Source organism: Phaenicophaeus curvirostris, chromosome 3 (genome assembly GCF_032191515.1).
Source record: "Phaenicophaeus curvirostris isolate KB17595 chromosome 3, BPBGC_Pcur_1.0, whole genome shotgun sequence".
Lineage (NCBI taxonomy): Eukaryota > Metazoa > Chordata > Aves > Cuculiformes > Cuculidae > Phaenicophaeus > Phaenicophaeus curvirostris.
This window is the reverse complement of record NC_091394.1, coordinates 41,006,548-41,023,359: the sequence shown is the minus strand read 5'-3', so window position 1 is coordinate 41,023,359 and position 16,812 is coordinate 41,006,548. Positions and strand designations below refer to the sequence as shown.

At 39.2% G+C, this 16,812-nt stretch overlaps 1 protein-coding gene across 3 annotated transcripts in view; it reads left to right on the top strand.

The window, feature by feature from the left end:
• KIAA0319 (KIAA0319 ortholog) overlaps positions 1-16,812 on the top strand; it is a 47,274-nt gene extending 30,462 nt beyond the window's left edge. For 2 of the 3 annotated variants that reach the window (XM_069853746.1, XM_069853748.1), the window contains 11 exons: positions 286-409; positions 2,102-2,234; positions 3,123-3,271; positions 5,499-5,650; positions 6,740-6,878; positions 8,135-8,294; positions 9,540-9,682; positions 10,667-10,789; positions 12,604-12,694; positions 14,558-14,649; positions 15,487-16,812. In XM_069853746.1, coding sequence (XP_069709847.1) covers positions 286-409; positions 2,102-2,234; positions 3,123-3,271; positions 5,499-5,650; positions 6,740-6,878; positions 8,135-8,294; positions 9,540-9,682; positions 10,667-10,789; positions 12,604-12,694; positions 14,558-14,649; positions 15,487-15,665 — 1,485 coding nt within the window. In that variant the 3' untranslated portion in view covers positions 15,666-16,812. The remainder of the gene's footprint in view (positions 1-285; positions 410-2,101; positions 2,235-3,122; positions 3,272-5,498; positions 5,651-6,739; positions 6,879-8,134; positions 8,295-9,539; positions 9,683-10,666; positions 10,790-12,603; positions 12,695-14,557; positions 14,650-15,486) is intronic. The other variant, XM_069853747.1, reaches the window with a different exon arrangement.

Below are 16,812 nucleotides of genomic sequence, written 5' to 3'. Positions count from 1 at the left end.
AAATAAAGCAGCATTTAGGCCAACATAAGAAATTCAGGTTTACTGACTATAGATATTTCTCTGGGTTGGTAAGGACAGTTGCTATAGTGAATACCTTATATCTGTCCATACATCAAATTTTCTTTTCATTGCCTCCAAGGTGCTTAAACTGCTTGCTCAAACACTGTATTTATGAGTTAGAACAAATGTTATTTTTTTTCTCCACATTTGCTCTGCAAGACCTTTCATAATCCATAAGCATTTCTGTTTTATTTTGTGCTCTCTGTCTTTTTAAATCCTGCGTAGGGAGTGCGGACACCATACCTCCAGTTATCTGCAATGCAGGAAGGAGATTATACGTTTCAGCTGACTGTCACAGACTCTGCGAGGCAGCAGTCCACGGCTGAGGTCACACTGATCGTACAGCCTGGTAAGTCAGCTGCAGGTGTGTCTGGATCCCTAAGGGATAGGTCAGCCTGATGCCTTCACGTTGTCCTCGAACACCTCATCTACCTGCATTGCAGCAGAGATGGCAGTCTGAATGTCCATTATCCCTGCATCAAGGACTCTTCCACCTCTATTTTCTGTCAAAACAAACAGTTAAAACAAGTGCAGAATCATAGAAGTTCCAGCTGGTGATCCTGAGGGCTCCCACCAACCTGATTTTGTAAGGCAGCCTACATAGAGATGTGCTTGAGCGTGCATCTAAAAGCTGAAGTGCAGCTCTTTAGTTTGATAATCTACGAAGTCTGTTTGACAATGCTGTTCAGAGTATCAGTCAGTGCTTTGCTCAGTTTTCTTATTGTTTCACAGTTCTCCTGCAGGAATACTTGTGCGATTTCAATTCTCACCAGAACTGCATTGTGCTTTCTAGGGAAAAGTGACAAGCAAGGAATTTTCCAAAAGCACATCTTTTTTTAGAGCTGGGAGTTGAATGATGAGTGGGTCCAAATGGTCTAGGCCTTATAAGATGATGTTTTTTTAATACTTCTTCTAGGTTTTTTTTTAATGTCATTTCCTGTTACATCCAAAGTGGCTTTTTCTGCCCATCTGAATGTCTCACATTACACCATGGGGCAACATTTTCCTCTTGTTGTTTATTACACACATTTTGTAGATGACCCCTTCTGGAAAAACTTTACAGTGGGTGTTTACTGCAGAAATCAAGAACATTAATTAGAAGTGCAGCAGATAGAGGTGCCTTTCAGTCCTGTTACAGTGTGGAACTAGAAATATGCTATTGTTGAAGTCATGTCTGAAAACAGAATAAATACTTATATGTCTATGGGCTAAATCCTCTGTGGCTGTAAATTGGCTTTAACTTAGTGGCATCGTGCTGACCTTGAGCAGCAGAAAACCTTGTCCAGTATCTTCTTTGCAGTTAAAGAACAGCAATATTCATCTGAGAGGTTTTGAAAGAGATGGAATGGTGGAACCAGGAGAATACCTCACCACTCCTTTTATAAAACACTTGATACAATGCATTGAGCATCCTGCAAGATTTCTAGAGTGTGGCTGTGCCTTTAGATATGACTGTGAAAAAGGGAAGTACTTGCTGTGGGATTTGGCTTGTTGCAGAGCTGATGTCTCTCATCTAGTATTTTCTGCTGACTTGTGCATGTTATACTTACGTCTTTTACCTATGAGCCGATAAAAGACAAGGCTCTGGGGAGACCTTATAGCAGCCTTCTAGTACCTGAAGGGAACCTACAAGAAAGCTGGGGAGGGACTTTTTATGAGGGCTTGTAGTGATAGGATGAGGGGGAATGGCATTAAATTGGAAGGAGGAAGATTTAGATTAGATAGATGGAAGAAATTCTTCACAATGAGGGTGGTGAGGCACTGGCACAGGTTGCCAAGGGAAGTTATGGGTGCCTCATCACTGGAAGTGTTCAAGACCAGGTTGGATAGGGGCTTGGGCAGTCTGGTCTGGTGGGAGGTGTCCATGCCCATGGCAAGTGGGTTGGAACTAGATGATCTTTAAGGTCCCTTCTGACCCAAACCATTCTATGATTCTATATCATATTGGTAATACAATATTCTGTGTAAAATCTGTCCTGTGATTGGCAGTTCTGTCAATGACTACCTGGAGAATCTCATACACTAAATATTATTTTTACAGAAAATAACAGTCCTCCGGTAGCAGTGGCTGGCCCTAACAAGGAATTGACCTTTCCAGTAGAAAGTACTACACTGGATGGAAGCAAAAGCGAAGATGACCAAGGCATTGTCTTCTACCATTGGGAAAATATCAGGTGTCTAGAGGTTTTACTAATCCCTAGTGAAACAGAGAACAAAGTGAAAGTGATAGGGTGCCAGAGCCTCTTACGCAATTGTGATTGGTGATGTGCTGTTTGAGAACGGCTTTGAGGATCTTCCCGCTCAAGTAGTCATAGCATAAGACGTAGGAATTTTAAGTTCTACTTGGAAAGCTTAGGCAGTCTGTGCCTATGTTTTGTAATGTGTCATTTTGGGGCCTTCTGTTGAAAGTTAAGAGAAAATGGCAGGAACTTCCTGTTAAAAAGTGATTAAAGGGCTTGGGTATTCTCCTGTAATGTACCAAGGTCTGCCATCAGTTGTGAGAACTATGGTTTCTCAGTCACTTGCTTGTTGAATAATAAAATAAATCGATGATCTATTTAGTCTGAGCTTCTAGGAGTAGGTCACCAAAGCTCTCTTGAACAATGATTGTAAATGTACAAAAGTTTGTAATTTTTTTGTATTTTTTATTTTGTATGTGCAAAGTTAACTTATCCGTGTTAAAAGGGCAAGGTGCTAGCCCATGCAGCTGTCATATCTATGGTATAGGAAGAAGTTTGCTGGCACCCTGTAAAAGTTGTGAGTGGCTCTTTGAGCAACAGCATTTGCATGATCCCGTGAAATAGCGCAGTGAGGAGGCTGAACTTGGGGTGTGTTTTCTCTTCTTCTAATAACTGAGTATGTGATGTTTGGGTGCTTTGAATGTCTTCAAAAAATGGATTTATGAATTCTCCAAACTAAACTCATGTAGTTCTTTAACCATTTGTGCTTATTATTGGTGGAAGAACTACAGTATACATAAAAGCAAATGGCATGAGCGATGCTGCTGAAAGAACAATTTGGCTCTCTGTACAGGATTATTTTTCTGAGATGTTTTGTTTCAGTGGACCAACCTCTGTAGAGATGGAAAATGGTGACAAAGCAATAGCAACTGTGACTGGTCTTCAGGTTGGTACCTACCGCTTCAGACTGACTGTGAAAGACCGACAGGGCTTAAGCAGTGCATCCATACTAACTATTTCTGTGAAGGAAGGTAAGCCTAGTTGCTGATTCTTAGGATATGGTAAGCAACTTTCTAATTAATTCAGTCACTGACAGAATGTAAAGGAAATCAGAAGAAAAATAGACAATATATCTGTTCTTGTAATTCAATGGTGTTCAAGAATATTTACTGCTATTTTGTAATAAAGTAGTGTTGTGAGTGACTGGTACAATTAAATTTGATCATTGCAACCTTTTCTAAAGTTACATATATGCAGAATTAGTTGTGATAAAAATGCTCCAAAATACTATTTTTGACCATGATGTGCACTTCATTAAGAGGGTATGTTTTTATTTTTACTCTTAGAGTTAAGATAGGAGCAGCAAAATATTTTTACTGTGGGTTTTAAATAACATCTGAGAAGTGAGGTCTCAGAGTATATCAATTTCCACTTAAAAACATTAAAAGACCCATTAATTTTATTTTTTTTGATACAGAGGAACGGTTGCTGTGGTGGATTTTATGGTTTTTTTCCCAAGATGCATGCTGTAGAAGAGACTTTAGGATAGTAATAACTCTTGCACAAGATCATAGAATCACAGAATCATTTAGGTTGATCTAAGATCATTGAGTCCAACCCTTAACCTAGCACAACCACATTCTCCAGTAAACCATGTCCCTCAGTGCCACATCTACTTGCCTTTTATATACCTCCAGGGATGGTGACTCAACCACTTTCCTGGGAAGCCTCTTCCAGTGCTTGACAAGCCTTTCCATGAAGAAATATTTCCTAATACCCTGTCTAAACCTGGTGCAACTTGAGTCCTTTTTCTCTCATCCTATCCCTTGTTACCTGGGAAAAGAGACTAACACCCATGTCACTACAACCTCCTTTCAGAATCTCCTGTTCTCTAGACCCTTCAGCAGCTTCACTGCTCTTCTTTACAGAGAAGACAGATTTCATAGCTTTAACTTCTGTTGCAACTTCAAGTTCTCAGGTGGTGATAATCCAGATATCATGTTGTTTTTTAGGGAGTGATTTTAGAAATCTCCATGGGCCTATGTCTCCTTTTAAAGAAGGTAGATAATACATTTCAAATCCTGTATAGTCCAGAGTTAAGCTTTCTGTTGCATGTCTTGTTTTTTTTAAGGGGAGCAATGCACTCTGGTTCTGCAAGTATAGTAGAGTTGCATTAGAATCTTAGCTGCTGATCTTCTTGAAAACAGCGCAGCCTTGTTTCTTTGTCACTTGATATGACTGCAGAACAAATGAATTTTGGAGAAGAAGCTGGACTCAGTTTTACCCACATGCAACACTAGTTAAACTGTTTCAGAGTTTGTTAGATGTTTAGGAGGAAACGCATGACAGCAGCTCTGCCCAGATGTGTGTCATTGTGTCATTCATGCTGTGAAGTGTAGCCCCAATATGTATGTACTACATACAGTCACAGGTTCAATATTGAAAATATTCAATGCCCCAATGGCCAGGTTTACTCAACTTGTTTATTTGGAAGAGGCAAGAATGTCAATTCTAAAGAACAGAGTTACAGCCAATGCCCTGGAGATCTACCCAAATTTGAATTATTTATGTCCAACATAATAATCATACCAGTGAGGTATTTCACTCAGCCTCATAGCTTCCTGGAGCTTTACCAATTCTGTTCTAAACAAAGTCAATGATATCTGGTTTCTGGGAAGACAGTATGTTCATGTTTCTTCGGTGTGTTTTGGCAGTACTCTGAATGCATGCCTTAATTTCACTGCTAGCAGTAGGCTAAAAGCATTTGGGAACTAGATTTACTTTAAGTTTCCTGATTGCACTTTGCCTAAATATTGTGAAGACGTAAAACCTTACACAAGCCTCTGTTGGGTACCAACTGATTCTCAAGAGAAGAGCCCAGCATGGTAATCTCATGCTTGATTATTTTTCTAAGTAGGCAGAAAATCTTTTTGCTTGACTGAGAAGATCTGATGCTTAAGTTATTGTGAGACTGTAAATAGAGTACCCCACAGTACTTTTTGAGAAAGACCTATTTGAATGGCACCTCTTATTGGTATTTCCCTCATGGTGCGGCTCTGTTTTTGTCAGGTTGTAATGATTCTGGAGACAAATTCTGTATACCTATTCATGTTTTCCCTGTACCTTTGACATAAAATTCTTTTGTTACTGCTTGTAATCATCAGATAAATAATTGCAGTGTGGGTGTATTGACAATGACATATCACATTTAGTATGTCTTGAAAGTAAATCCTTCTCTCCAACTATTTTTGTGACTAGAAAACAACAGTCCACCCCAGGCACATGCTGGAGGGAAGCATGTTCTAGTGCTTCCAAATAACTCTGTTACCTTGGATGGCTCAAGGTCTACTGATGATCAGGGGATTGTATCATATTTGTGGATTCGGGATGGTCAAAGCCCAGCAGCTGGGGTAAGCTTCTTGAAGGTTGTAACGAGTCAAATTCAGCTCTTGTTGTGCATCACTGCGGCAGAGTAAGCAGATACGACTCATACAGTGCTATGAGGCATGGTGTCTGTTTCTGGTTTGTCTCCCTTGCTCTTTCTAATGCTTTGATTCATGGGCCTTCTGATATTTTCAGTACAGCTGTAGAATATGATAGCTATATAAGAGGACTGCAGCAGGGTGGGCTTAGTTGGGAATGACTTGAGACAGAAGAAAAAAAGTTATGTCTCTTAAAGAGTAATTGGTGATAGTAACAAGCTAGCACCAGGTATCCCAAATGAGGAGTAGTCTGGGAGAGCAAGAAGCCCCAATAAAGACTTAAGATGAGGCAAAACCTGCAGTTTAAGATAAAAATGATGTTTGGTGCTAGATGTATAGTTACCTTGCCTGGCAGACTGTTATGAATAGCCTGAGTCATTAGAGCAGTGGAATCTGCTTTCCAAGTGGGGGCAGACAGCAGAAGTACCTCATGATAAACTGAAGTTTATATATGAGCTACTAAAACTGCAATAACTTCTATTTGCCTGTCTGCATAAAGTGTTGTGGACAGCTCTTTGCATTCAGGAAGACAGTGGCAAATCAACAAGAACTAGTAGAGGACAAATAGCAAAATGATAATAAAGCTTCTGGAAGCAATTCACATGAGGTTGTGAGAAAATTGAAAAAGTTTAGTTTAAATATAGCTAGCAGAGATGATAGTTGGAAATATTTGAACTCCCAGGAAAGGAAATGATTTGGAATATGCAAAAGCAGAACTAAGAATACTGGAGTGAAATTGAGAAATAATAATAAAGCTGTCAAATTTTCAAGCAGATGAGTACCTGAGAATGTCAGTTGTTCTGTCTGTTTTGGTTTTTTTAATGAAAATATCCATACTGTGTAGACGTCATCATTAACTGCCACTATTTGTGTTACTCTGCTATAAACTGTGAGTAGGTCACATTGGTCCCAAAAGCCAAAGCAAGAACTCATACTGTCATGCCAGATACGTGACTTGATAGTCACATGTGCAACTCACTGTGAGGGTATAATCATCTCAGTTCCTTTGTTTTGCAGGATGTGATCCACGGCTCAGACCACGAGGCAGTGCTACAGCTAACTAATCTGGTAGAAGGAACCTATACTTTTCACTTGAAAGTAACAGATGCTAAAGGAGACTCAGATATTGATTCAGCAACTGTTGAAGTGCAGCCTGGTATGACAATTAAAAGCTCATCAATACATTGTGAATACCTCAGTTTTCGTCTTCTTTTCACTTATTTATTTCCAGGTTGACAAGGTTCTCTTAAGTTAAAACGCAATGTGAACAGGTCTCTCTCTTCCTGCCTTCTTATTGTTCTCTCAGTAGGCCTGAGAGAAGAAGGTACGTCAGGATTCCTAACTATCTATCAACCCATTGCCTTACTGGAAGCATGAAGAAATAAAAATCATACTTCCTAGTTAATATTTTTATTAAGTTTTTGTTGCTTTTCATTCATTGTAGGTTTTTGTTTCTTTTTTTCTGGTTGTTCATCAGTTTGGTCAAAGAGATGGGATCTGAGCATTAAGTTTAGGTACAAATGCTGCAGTTTTGTGTTTGATAATTGAAAATGTGTCTTTATGCTTGTTTTCTGTCTTTCATCCTGAAGGACAAAAACAAACCTCAAAGAATTTCAGAGGTTTTTAAATTGTCTTTTGATGGGTTGGTATTGCTCATACATAAGAGTTGTTTTCAATGGCTATGTAATGAAAGCAAGCTGAGGTTTCAGGAAATTAGTATGAAATCTTAGGCCTGTCAGAGATTTCTTTTCTGTCTGGTTCCTGAGCAACGTTTCTATTTCTGTTCCTTGCTTTATTATTGAATGTAGTCACAATAATTGGCTCAGAATTCTCATTGGATATCTTTGAAGCCTGTTTTATTTGCAGGGAACTCTAGAAGTTCAAGTATTATATAACAAAACCCTCAGTTTGTGAAGGTAAACATATTTGTTATTTGGTCAATTGACCATCCTCATTTAGACTCCCTCACGTGGTTTTTGCATGCTACAATGTGAGTCCATCTTTGTCTCTGTTTTCCGGGGTGATTACCAGTAGTAGATAACTAGCATGGAACTGAAGAACTAGGTGAGTCAAATTTTTATCTCTGACCTTAAGATGGCAGCATTTACGGAAACACAATTTGCTGTTTTGCACAGGAGTATATTAACACTGAACTGAAGTACACACAGAAGTGCTTTCTTTCAACTGATAAGCTGGGTTGCTCTCTTAGGTGGCCCCAGGTTTGTTTCAGGGGGAATATGAAAATGTAGGCTAAGTACTTTTCTAAGAACACAAAAGGGTTGGGTTATAAAAGGTATGGGGTTTATGCAGGAAAATATATTACTAATAAATACTTTTGAGTACTGCATGTTGTCTTCAGTTGGTACTGAAATATTTGCTAGCATCTAAAAGGTTGTCATGTTCTTCTGTCAGATCCCAAAAGGAGTGGTCTGGTGGAGCTGATTCTGCAAGTTGGAGTGGGACAGCTGAGTGAACAGCAGAAGGACACCCTAGTGAGACAGCTGGCTGTATTGCTGAATGTTTTGGATTCAGATATCAAAGTTCAGAAGATACAAGCCTACTCAGATATAAGGTAAAAACATATCCTGCCATGACAGGAAGATTTGTGGTTTTCATTGACTATTTCATGGCTCATAATTAGTTGCACAAAAATCTTTTCTGAGATAACAAAAAAATGCCATGGCTTTCAACAGTATATGCTTTAAAAGGTGAGTTTCTGCTCTGGTAGAAAACTGATGAAGTAAGTTCTCTGGAGGCTCAGAACTGTTTTGTTTTAAAAAAATAATTACAAATTCTCAGTACAGTTGGTTTTTTTTTAAATTTATTCCCTTAAGGAAAGCATGTGGATCTATTTCAGTGTCTTTGTTCTACACAGTGCTGTTATTTTTCCCCAAATGCTGGATGGAGTGAGACAGACAGATTTTCTCTCAATGAAGCAAGTATTGTATTTCAAAATAACTTTCCAGCTGTATCTGATCAAACCTTTTTAATTTCCCTTTTCTTCTACTTCCTCTCTAAGGTTTTGATATTCGAAGCATTTCATAAACATTTTACCAGGTAACTGGTGACAGAAATCCAGTTTTGCAGGAAAAACTATGCAGTGGATACTCCTATATCTTACTCTGAATTGAAAATACCCCCACTAATTTGGTGTAGAGGGCTAGAGATAGCTGTGCGTTCTCAGCGAAACTTCTTAGCATAACTGGTAGAACCAACTGACATGAGTTATCTTCAAGTTACTTCTTGTTAATTATTTCATAATTTAAAACCATTTAATGCCTATTTAGTTCTCAGGGAACCTCTTAAAATCTACAAACAATTTGGAAAATCTAGCTGTAATATTTTTAATCACAGCTCCCAATTACTGCTCTTCAGATAAAGACGTTCCCTAGGGTGGCTGAGACAAGATGAGATCAACACCACCAAACTTAGAAAGGGAGGGAAGGGAGGTGAAGTTCTCCAACTCCCTTGCTTCTGAGCCTTTCCTTCTCTTTTATTCAGTTTCCTAAAGCTACTCAAACTGCTTCAGAGCACTTTGTGATGGATTCTAGATGAGAATGGGAAAAACAAATGAATATGTATTTCTCTTCAAGCAAGAAGACCAAGGAGAGAATTACATCTCAGAAAGACCAAGGAGAGAATTACATCTGCTTTTTTCCTTACCTTTCTTCTGTGAAACTGAGAAACCAGGGTGCTCCTGGCTCAGATCTTTATCAGTGGTGACATTTTCTTTCCAGAAACAAACAAAACTAAAGGCTGTAAACTGACAAAAGTGATCTTTGACAACAGTCATGACTTTAGCTGTTCTTTTCTGCAGCACTTCGGTTGTGTTCTATGTACAGAATGGGCAGTCTTCCAAGTTGATAAAGGCGTCAGATGTCTCACGAACTCTTCACATGCAGCTTTTGAAAGAGAAGGCTGACTTTCTGCTTTTTAAAGTCCTGCGGGTTGACACAGCTGGTAAGTTTTGGATTGTGCTTGCTCATCTCGGAACTTTGCAGGCATTTGGTTAACATAACACCTGGAAACAGTGCATGAAAGCCTTCTGTCTGCTGCCAGCTGCTGTCTGAGCTTAGATGTAGCTTTCTGAAAGATGATGTTGAAGACAATACTTAAAATGCTTGTTCATTTATGGTAGACTGGTGCCGGTTACTTGTGTTCTTCTTTTAAAAGACATCATTTGTAACAGCAGGCAAAAGCTCTTCTCAACTTGCTCTACATCAGGAAGGCCCAGGGAATGAGGATAAAGATATGCCACTCGAATCATCTTTTGTTGGAAGCTGAGCAATACCTAACATAGCCATAGTATAAAATGTTTCATGTCTCTAGTTCCTTCAAGTTAATATTCAGTAACAGACCTGTAATGTAACTTAGGTTTGTCTGCCTGTGTCAGGCAAAACTGTCAGGTCATCACTGTGTTACAACCTTCTAATTCTATTTTACTCTGCCTAGTCTTCCAATTTTACTTTAGTCTGATATGACACGTTAATCTAGCAATACTTTGAGTTATGAGGTATGTAAATGTTCTGGCCTCAGATTAATTTTTGAAATACTGAAATAAATTCTAGTTTATTGGTATGATGCTTGTCTTCTGGTACATGATATTCCTTAGTTGTAATATTTAGAAGTACTTACAAATATATAACAGAGAAAGGGATGGGTCTGAATTCCACAGCTTCAACTCATCTTTATTTCTGCTTGTAATAAACTGTTCTTGACTTGCATACAACTTCACTATTGTATGCATAACATACATTCTTGTCTTTCTCTTTACAACCAACACTGTTGAACTGTAAATCTATTTAACACATAACAGGAAACGAAGATTTAAAAAATATCAGAATATTATGCACTAGATGGTTCACCACCAATCTTATCTCACAGTAAGAGGATGCATGACAAGTTGTCCATTTTAGGCAACTGACCCTTTAATTTTGTTCTTAGCTTGTCTTCTAAAATGCTCTGGACATGGACACTGTGATCCCATAACAAAGCGCTGCATTTGCTACCAGCTATGGATGGAGAACTTGATTCATCGTTACCTAAATGATGGAGAGAGTAATTGTGGTGAGTTTAGTTCCTGTGGGCTGTGTTTCAAGAATAACTCATCATCTTGTGAGACTGTTGATTATTTACTGTCAGAATGGGGAGCACTTAGGAAGTAGATTCTGAGGGAAGACTAAAACAGTCACTTAATTTCCCAATTCAGCAATATCTTTCTGCAGAAAAATTTTTGAGTAACATCTTGAAATTATAATGTCTTGAGAGTCGTAGCCTCTGTATAAGATAGTTTTAAAATTTAAATTTTAAAAAGTATCACTATTTGAGGAAAAAAGCATGGAAACTTTGTCATGGGAGAGAGATCTTGCAAGAATTTGGGGCCAGTAGAAAGGGTTCTTGAATCATGTGGGCATTGTGAAGCTTTTGAGTAGCATTCAGCTACTCATTCCAAAGCTGAAAAAGAGGCAACAACTTAGATTCTCTGAGTGGGATGCTGCTGTGTCAGAAGTATGATCTCACCTAAGGAAAGAAAACACCAATGTTCTAGACTAGCCAATATCTTTACCTTTAAAACCTCAGGTTCTTAGCATGGGTAATTTCATTGTTTGTCTCAGTTTGGCTGTTGCACCTGGGAAATGCTGTTTAGTTCCACCAGCTTAATCATGTCTCTATTCTGTAGCATACCTGACATACCTAAGCTTCTCTATTTCAAATATATAATAGCTTTAATTAACTAAATTGGTCTTCTATTTAAGCTGGAATAAAACTCAGCTCTTAACACTGTGCAGGCTTGGAGAAGTCAGCTGAGCAATGAACTAGTCTTCAAGTAAATCTATAGAAATTTCTATAGAAAATCTATAGATTTCTATAGAAAACCTGTAGAAGGCTCAGAGGAGATCTTATAGCGACCTTACAGTACCTGAAAGGGGTCTACAAGAAAGCTGAAGAGGGACTGTTCATAAAGGCTTGTGCTGATATGACAAGGGGGAACAGGTATAAACTAGAGAAGGGCAGATTTAAGCTAGACATTAGGAAGAATTTCTTCACCATGAAAGTGGTGAGACACTGGAACAGGTTGCCAAGGGAAGCTGTGGATGCCCCATCCCTAGAGGTGTTCAAGGCCAGGTTGGATGGGACATTTGGCAGTCTGGTTTAGTGGGATGCTCCCTGCCCATGGCAGGGGAGTTGGAACTAGATGATCTTTACGGTCCTTTCCAACCCAAACTATTTATGATTCTATGAAATTTCTAAGGAGCTTGCTGTAAGCCATTAAGTAACCATGGGCCATGAATCAGTTGGTTAGTAGCTGAGGAATAATTGACCAAAATGGGACAGTAAGTTTTAAGCCTGACGCTTGGACCTCCTGCAGACCTGCCCTAATGCTGTGTTGTTCCATAGTGTAAGAATCATAAAACATTTTCACAGAAAGGGTCATTGGGCACTGGAACAGTCTGCTCAGGGAGATGGTAGAGTCAGCTTCCCTGGAGGTGTTTAAGGGATGGGTGGACAAGGCGCTGAGGGGCATGGTTTAGTATTTGATAGGAATGGTTGGACTCGATGACCCAATGGGTCTTTTCCAACCCGGTGATTCTATGATTCTATGACAACTGAGGTGGAAACCATGGCCTTTTGACTTTCAGTTATGGAATAGGCTTTGGGTATCTTTGTATGGTAAAAGGTATGGGAATACAAGAAGACTTTTAAATGTGGACTTTCACTGTAGAAGCTTAAGAATTTTTAGGGATTCTTCTGAGAATTCGAAGGTGCTAAGTTTTCCTCAGTTCCTGTTGCCACTCCCCATTCCTCAGGATTGGTTATTATAATAGAGTTGTATTAGAAATTAGTGCTTTATAAAGCACTGTTGTTTTTCTTTTTTTCAGAATGGAGTATACTCTATGTGACTGTATTTGGTTTTATTTTGATTGTGATCATGGTAGGGCTTGCCTGGTTCTGCATCTGCTGCTGCAAAAGGTACATAATTTGTGTTTCTTTTTGAAATGGGGTATATGGAAAAACTGCACACAACTGCTATGTTTTAGTCCAGTCTTTAGCACTAAACCATGGAACTCTTTTCAGACACATGTAGAGCTTCCTGTAGCTATTTCTATATAGACAGACTTTTGTTGAAAAAATGAGTATCCATTTGTGGCTCTGTGTTCTGCGTTTTGAAAAACAGAAAGCCAATACTGGTGTCTTCGTATTAAGAGACAATTTGTGTTAAAATGCTGAGAGTATACTGCAGATCTTCTTGTACTTCCACTGAATCCTCCAGCTACTCCATGCTAACAAAAAAGAGGCACGCCCTGCAGGTCACTGACAGAGGAGCATTTTAGGCCTTGGGAAGAGAGCTGCTCTCAACATGATGTTTCCCTTGGAAAGGAAGGGTGGACACATGAGCTGCATCTAGCTGATGGGCAAGGAGTACTCTAGTGATCTCAGCCAGGCAAACTTCTCGCTTCTTACTTTGTTAAACAATTTTGCCTACTCATTTCCCTCTCTGCCTCCCTTCTAGTCTTCCCTAGTGAGCTGATAAGAAATTCTCTTTCAAGTGACAAGCTTCTGCAAATTCTGTCACTGGAACAAGTGTTTCTGCTGCTGCTCAAAAAGCACAGCAAACAGATAGCTTGTTCAGGTGTTAGCAAAAAAGAAACACTGTCAAAATCTTTCTGTATTTTCAACTTTTTTCTGAGTGTCTTTGCAGTTTATAAAGGATGCTGTTTGAAGTGCATGAGTGTTTATACTGTTTTCACTTCTTTGAAGGAATAGTGTTGTTAGTAGAAATGTTTAAATAGATATGCGTCCCACTCCATACCCACAGTGTGCAGTGGAGCCTCACAGGCTTCTGTGGATTTGATGAGAAAGGAATTATTTGTGGAGTGTTTATGGAGTTCAGCTGCTTCTAGGCTTTCTCCTCATGTGGCTTGTGCCAGAGAGTGAGGGCTAGTTGATACAGATGCATGTGAAAAAGAGGAGGGAAGAACTGCACAGGACAGAATGTCAAGAGATGACCTTTGCCTTGTGGAAACTGCAGCAAAAAAACCACACTGTAGTTCCAGATTTGGCTTGAGACTGGAGGTTTTAAAGGCTTTGTTGAGTTGCCACATGAACTCCATTTTTTTATTAGACTGTAGAGGAGAGGCCAAGTGGCTGGCTGTTGCTGTAATGTCAGCTGAGTAGTGGCTTCTCCACTGTGAACTGTGTAATTCTCTAGCTCCGGGACTTCTCTTTCTGTATTAATGAGCAGATGCATAACTCCTGCAAATGAGTGAAACTTAACATACAGATGATGATGGTTGCAGAGGAAGCACGTGCTGAGAAAGGATTTAAATTAAGAAAGAACAGGTTGAGATTTGCCTTTATCCCTGCATATATATAAGGGAGCAAGTCTCCATTTTTGTCTGGTCTTCTCTGTAAGCATAACTAGTCAAGCACCACTTAAATTCTCTTAGTTAATACAAACAAACAAACAAACAAATAAATTTGGGGACTGACCAATTCTAGTAGAATTTTTATTTGGAAACATGAATGTGTCTACCTTGTGTCTAGTTACTATGTTGAAATTGTACAAACTGAACCCCTGTTGCCTATGAAAGCAAGTCAATCTTTCTTACTTTCTTCATCGTTGCATGTCAGAGAGAAAATAAATTTTACCCTTTGGTCCAGATTGTACAGCTTTATGCAAGTGTAAATTCGAACAACTCTTTTTAAGTGGAGGTGAGAAAGTACAATGAGGTTTTGTGTATTGGAGTATGCAGTTATGTGTATGAAAAGGGAGAGGGAGCAGATTTGTATGTATGTGAGAACTGAATATCTTTATGATAACTTACTTTTTAGGAGAAAGAGGATGAAGATAAGAAAGAAAACAAAATACACCATCCTAGATAACATAGATGAGCAGGAGAGAATGGAGCTACAACCCAAATGCGGTAAGCGCTGTCTGTTTAAGCTGGGAACTCATCTTCCAGGCTAGAATTGACACCTGCAGTCCAGAGGATCTCAAGAGCTGACCTACAAGTCCTGGGATTGGCAGAGGCAAGCACAGACAATGAAGTGGTCAGGGGAGAATCACTTCATTTTTTTCTTGAGGCTTTGGGATTTTTGGTTAATCTTCATTTAGAACATCTAGTTGTCCAACAGAATTCCTCCATTTAATGCCTCCTTCCCTGAACACACTTTAATTTGGAGCTGGTTTTATTGCTGTACAGCCATTGCCTTCTGGCCCATAAGTGCCCTGTTAAACATTAGTAGACTTCAGTTGATATGCTGTTTTCACATTTATTTTGACTTGCCCTGATTTTCAGATTTTAGCAGGGGAAATATTGGAATTCAGGGAAATAAAACCACCCTGAGAAACTGCAGTCCTAGAAAGACACTCAAAACATTTCTGTAGAAACCATGACCTTCCATTGCTGCTCTTGTCAATCAGATATTTGAGTAGACAGACTAGTTTCCAGATTCAAGCTATTAAAAGTAAATTAGCTATGTACTAAGGTTATCTAATTGTTTCAAATTTAAATGCATATATTCACATTTCAGAGCCATAAAGTGATAGGCTTGCAGGGAAGTCAGAAATGTATGTTCCAAAAGTATATGATACTTCCTAGGCCAGTTTTTATATCAGTGGTGGTAGTGGTGCATGCTGTTATGCTGGATTGCAGAAAATGTTTTTGCTTGTCTTTCATGTCACATCAGAAGAAAGGATGCTTTGTTGTTCCTAAAAAATGAAACCTTTCTAGTGAGCTTCTTTTGCATTTTATTGTCAGATATAAAACACAGAAGTACGGAACACAACTCCAGTCTGATGGTCTCCGAGTCAGAGTTTGACAGTGATCAGGACACTATTTTCAGCAGAGAAAAGACTGAAAGAGAGAATCCCCAAACCCTTATGAATGGATACATCAGAAATGGTGTTTCCTTCAACTACAGCTCTAAAGACAGATAACTGAATGACAGTAAAAGCACAGAAGATGCTGGTCTAATGTATCTGAAAGATGTTGGCCCACTTCTGTTTTTACAGAACTGAAAGCTTCCTAAAATATCAACTAATTGCAAATGAGAGGGTGAATTTCTAGCACAGTTAGGGGAAGGAAGAAGGAAGGATTAGATGGTCAGCTAACTCTTCTTGTCACCTTTAGAGGAACAAGGAAGTCCACATCTTAAGTCTTGCATGTTCCATGCTGAATGTGTGTCTGAAGTTCAGCAGGTCTTTTTTCCTGTGTCACTGGTCTGAAACTAGGCAGGGCTGTTACACAGCAAACAACAGTAACTGAGATGCATACAGATTCGTGTCCTGCGCCTCTGTCTCTTGGAGAAGCATTGTCATCATGATGCTGAAAGACAGTATAGATAAATTCCCTTACAACTATAGGTAGCAATATGTGACCACAGGGTCCATCTTCATTTTCAGTTTATGTTGGGAACACAAAGAGAGAGCATTTTTAGTGCATTGTATTTATCTCTGGTTCTGCTTTGTGACTTTCTTTGCTAGGGAGTTTTTAATTAGCAGTTGGGCTTTATCATATGTAAAGTAATGTGATACATCTGAGTCCGGTAGGATGCTATGTTCCTTGTATTTACATAGGAAGTATGGTGCCTGCACAGAAGTCCAGCCTTAGGTTTCTTCTGTAATTATGAAGAGGCTTTGCCTTTCTGGAGTCTGCCACATTCAGCCAGAAAACAGTAGCAGAAAGTTGAGAAAGACTCTATACAATGCACCTTCAGAAGCATTTTTAGCATCCTAAGCAGCATTTTGCTTAGGGAACACTTTTAAGGAGTTCTGGACCTTTTAAGGCTGAACCATCAGCTGACATGAGTTTTCATCTGACAGCCTCAATGCTCAATTAAAGAATGTACCCGGCATTTGTATAGTGAAATGCTTGTGGTGAAATATGTGAAGCAGGAGGTTCAACGCCTAACTTCATTGTTCTGGGTGATGGTCCTGAGGCAGGTTTTAGCTTGAACTTGAAATTGTTTTACTTTTTCTTTTGTGGCTGTTCAGTGGCTAGATGTGTTGGTCTGAAGAGATCCTTTTAGAAGATTGTGAAAGATTGCTGTGTTGGGGTTCTGATGTTTTGTTTGTAACCTGGATA